Source organism: Camelina sativa, chromosome 17, assembly GCF_000633955.1.
Source record: "Camelina sativa cultivar DH55 chromosome 17, Cs, whole genome shotgun sequence".
NCBI lineage: Eukaryota > Viridiplantae > Streptophyta > Magnoliopsida > Brassicales > Brassicaceae > Camelina > Camelina sativa.
The window spans coordinates 7,452,647-7,455,542 of NC_025701.1; the positions used below are offsets into that span (position 1 = coordinate 7,452,647).

The 2,896-nt window shown below is 34.6% G+C and overlaps 1 protein-coding gene across 1 annotated transcript in view; it reads left to right on the forward strand.

Annotated features, from left to right (window-relative positions):
* Nucleotides 172-2,896, forward strand: part of LOC104759246 — a 3,005-nt gene continuing 280 nt past the window's right edge. Inside the window, exons 1-6 of the mRNA XM_019238866.1 lie at nucleotides 172-454; nucleotides 548-841; nucleotides 923-1,204; nucleotides 2,005-2,546; nucleotides 2,628-2,733; nucleotides 2,818-2,860. Coding sequence (XP_019094411.1) covers nucleotides 254-454; nucleotides 548-841; nucleotides 923-1,204; nucleotides 2,005-2,546; nucleotides 2,628-2,733; nucleotides 2,818-2,860 — 1,468 coding nt within the window. The 5' untranslated portion in view covers nucleotides 172-253. The remainder of the gene's footprint in view (nucleotides 455-547; nucleotides 842-922; nucleotides 1,205-2,004; nucleotides 2,547-2,627; nucleotides 2,734-2,817; nucleotides 2,861-2,896) is intronic.

Consider the following 2,896-nt stretch of genomic DNA (forward strand, 5'->3'; position numbering starts at 1 on the left):
CCAACAACCCTTGATGGTCCTATGTGGACTGAGTTGGTAAACGTGATTGATTCTAACAAAACATGGGATTTTGATAAGAGGATGATGGTTGGTAGGTTATGTCTGTTGTCAGTATGCGTACATGGAATTCATCATACATCTAGAATCCCATTGGTGACTGCTAAGAGAGTTTTAGATCCTGTTGCTTTTGAAAAATATCCATGGGGTCGGGTGGCTTTTAGTAGTTTAGTGAATTATGTTAAGATAGTTGACTATGACGGAGATTCATACACCATACACGGCTAGCGTTCATGCTATGTTGATTTGGCTGTATGAGAGTATTCCTGGAATTGGAGAAAGTTATGGGTTTAGAAGGACAGAAGCGAGTGGTGTTCCACTTCTTGATTGGCGATCATCACGAAAACGTATCAACTTCACAGACTTCTTCAAAAAAGAGAAGCATTTGCACGGACAGGTTAGTAGTTTGTTATTTTTTTTTTAAAAATTATTTTTTGACATGTACTAATAATTTGTGTGAATTGAAACTTACTTTATTCATTGCTTGTAGGTTCGTGTTAGGCATATGATTCATGTTTCAGAGGAAGACATGTATCCTCTATGGTCTGACTCAGAGGAGCATACGGATCCACACCTAGACGAGCTAATTAAAGATCTCATTCATAACCGTTTGTCTCTAGATGCTTGGAGTTGTGGCAAGACAGTTGGTATAAGTTCAAAAAAGAAGAAAAGAAGAGCTGAAGCTGATAAGGTGAATGACAACAGAGGGTGCAATCCTAAGAAAAAAAGATGGACAGATAGTGATCCTAAATGTGAACAAGGAGAAAATGTAACCAACATGGAGGTAAGGTTTCATTTTCTTTACCGTAATTGATTAACATTTTTTGTCTTCTCTATTATGATAATAATGAACATGTTATTGTAGGATGGTAAGGATGACACGTCAATTTCTTTGGATATTTGGAGGGCGATTGAGAAAATGAATGAGACTATTTCTGACTTGGGCAAAACACTCAACAGTCGAATAGATGTCTTGGAGAGTAAATTTGAAACATGCGTTGAAAAACAAATGACGGTGTTCAAAGAGGAGATGGGTGAGAGGATTAAAGCATTGGAGAAAGAAAGAAAAGAGCCAAAAGAAGCTGATGTACGGAATGATGCCACTTCGCACACCATTAACGATGATGAGGGAACAAGTAAAGCACCTGTAAGTTACATTTTCCTTTACTTCTCATGTTCTGAATTTTTAAAGCTTCTCATGTTCTGTTTTTAAAAAGCTTCTCATGTTCTGAATTTTTAAAGCTTCTCATGTTCTGTTTTTTTTAAAGCTTCTCATGTTCTGTTTTTTAAAAGCTTCTCATGTTCTGAATTTTTAAAGCTTCTCATGTTCTGTTTTTTTTAAAGCTTCTCATGTTCTGTTTTTTTTAAAGCTTCTCATGTTCTGTTTTTTAAAGCTTCTCATGTTCTGTTTTTTAAAAGCTTCTCATGTTATGTTTTTTTTAAACTTCACATGTTCTGTTTTCTTAAAACTTCACATGTTCTGTTTATTTTTTTACTTCTCATGTTCTGTTTTTTAAAAGCGTATCATATTTTACTTCTCATGTTCTTTTTTTTTTGTTTTAAACTTATACGGTTCTCATATTTATATCAAACTTCTCATTTTCTGTTTTGTTAGAACTTCTCATGTTCTGTTATTTTAAACCTTCTCATGTTTTTTTCTTTTAAAACTTCACATGTTATGTTTTTGTAAAACTTCTTATGTTCTGTTTATTTTTTTACTTCACTTGTTCTGTTTTTTTTAAACTTCTTATGTTCTGTTTATTTTTTTACTTCTCATGTTGTGTTTGTTCAAGCGTATCTGTTTTACTTTCATGTTCTTTTTTTTTGTTTTAAACTTATACGGTTCTCATCTTAATATCAAACTTCTCATGTTCTGTTTTTTTTTTCTAATACATATCATTTCTCGATTTTCTTACCTCGTTCTTCTCATGTTCTTTTTGGTTGCAGTCATGGATTGTTGAGATGAAGCAGACATCACAAGATGAATTTCCAGTTCAAAGGGTGGTGAGGAAGGTTTACACTGTCAAGAATAAGAAGAAAGAAGAAGATGAGATATCAGAGAAACTTCCTCTCTTTGAAAAGAAGGAATCTGTGAAGGTTGAGAAGAAGGAAACTTCCAAGAAAAAGAAGATAACTGCTAAAGCTTCTGACGATGTTGAGGATATAACTACCCAAGTTCAGAAAGCTAAATTCAAAATAGCTTCAAGTTCTGAAGATACATGGTCCAACAAGGAGGATCAGTTGGTACATAAAAAACTTGAGATGACAATAAACCGCCTTGGAGAGGCTTTGACGAGGTTGGATGGACCTGGACCTTCGAAGACTTCTAGACGCGTGCCCCAGTTGGCAGAATCACAGAAGTATCCTTACCTTGGTAACTCGACAGTCAAGCGGATCATTACAGAGGGTGATAATGTGTTAGGCGACCATCTTAAGCCTGTAGATGATGAGAAACATCAGACACTTTTGGATTTTCTCAACCTTGATAAGTATATATCAACAACTCTGAATAGTTTATAAAAGTTACTATCATTATCTATATATGTACTAACTCTTTCTTATATTCACAGGGAAGAGCCACTTAGCACCAGCAACGCAGCTGTGAGATTCTATTGGAAAATTATGATTCCAAGGGAAAATTGGCCAAGCTTTGACTATAGATGGTTGACAGACCATGTAAGTTTATTTTTGATAATTTAGTATAAGGTTTATTCAATACTATATTTTCGCTTATTCTAGTTTTTATTTTTTTGAATGTAGCACATGGGTTGTGCAATGGCTATGTTCCGGAAAAGATATATGTGTGAGCCTTGTCCGTATCCTAAACAACGCATAGCTT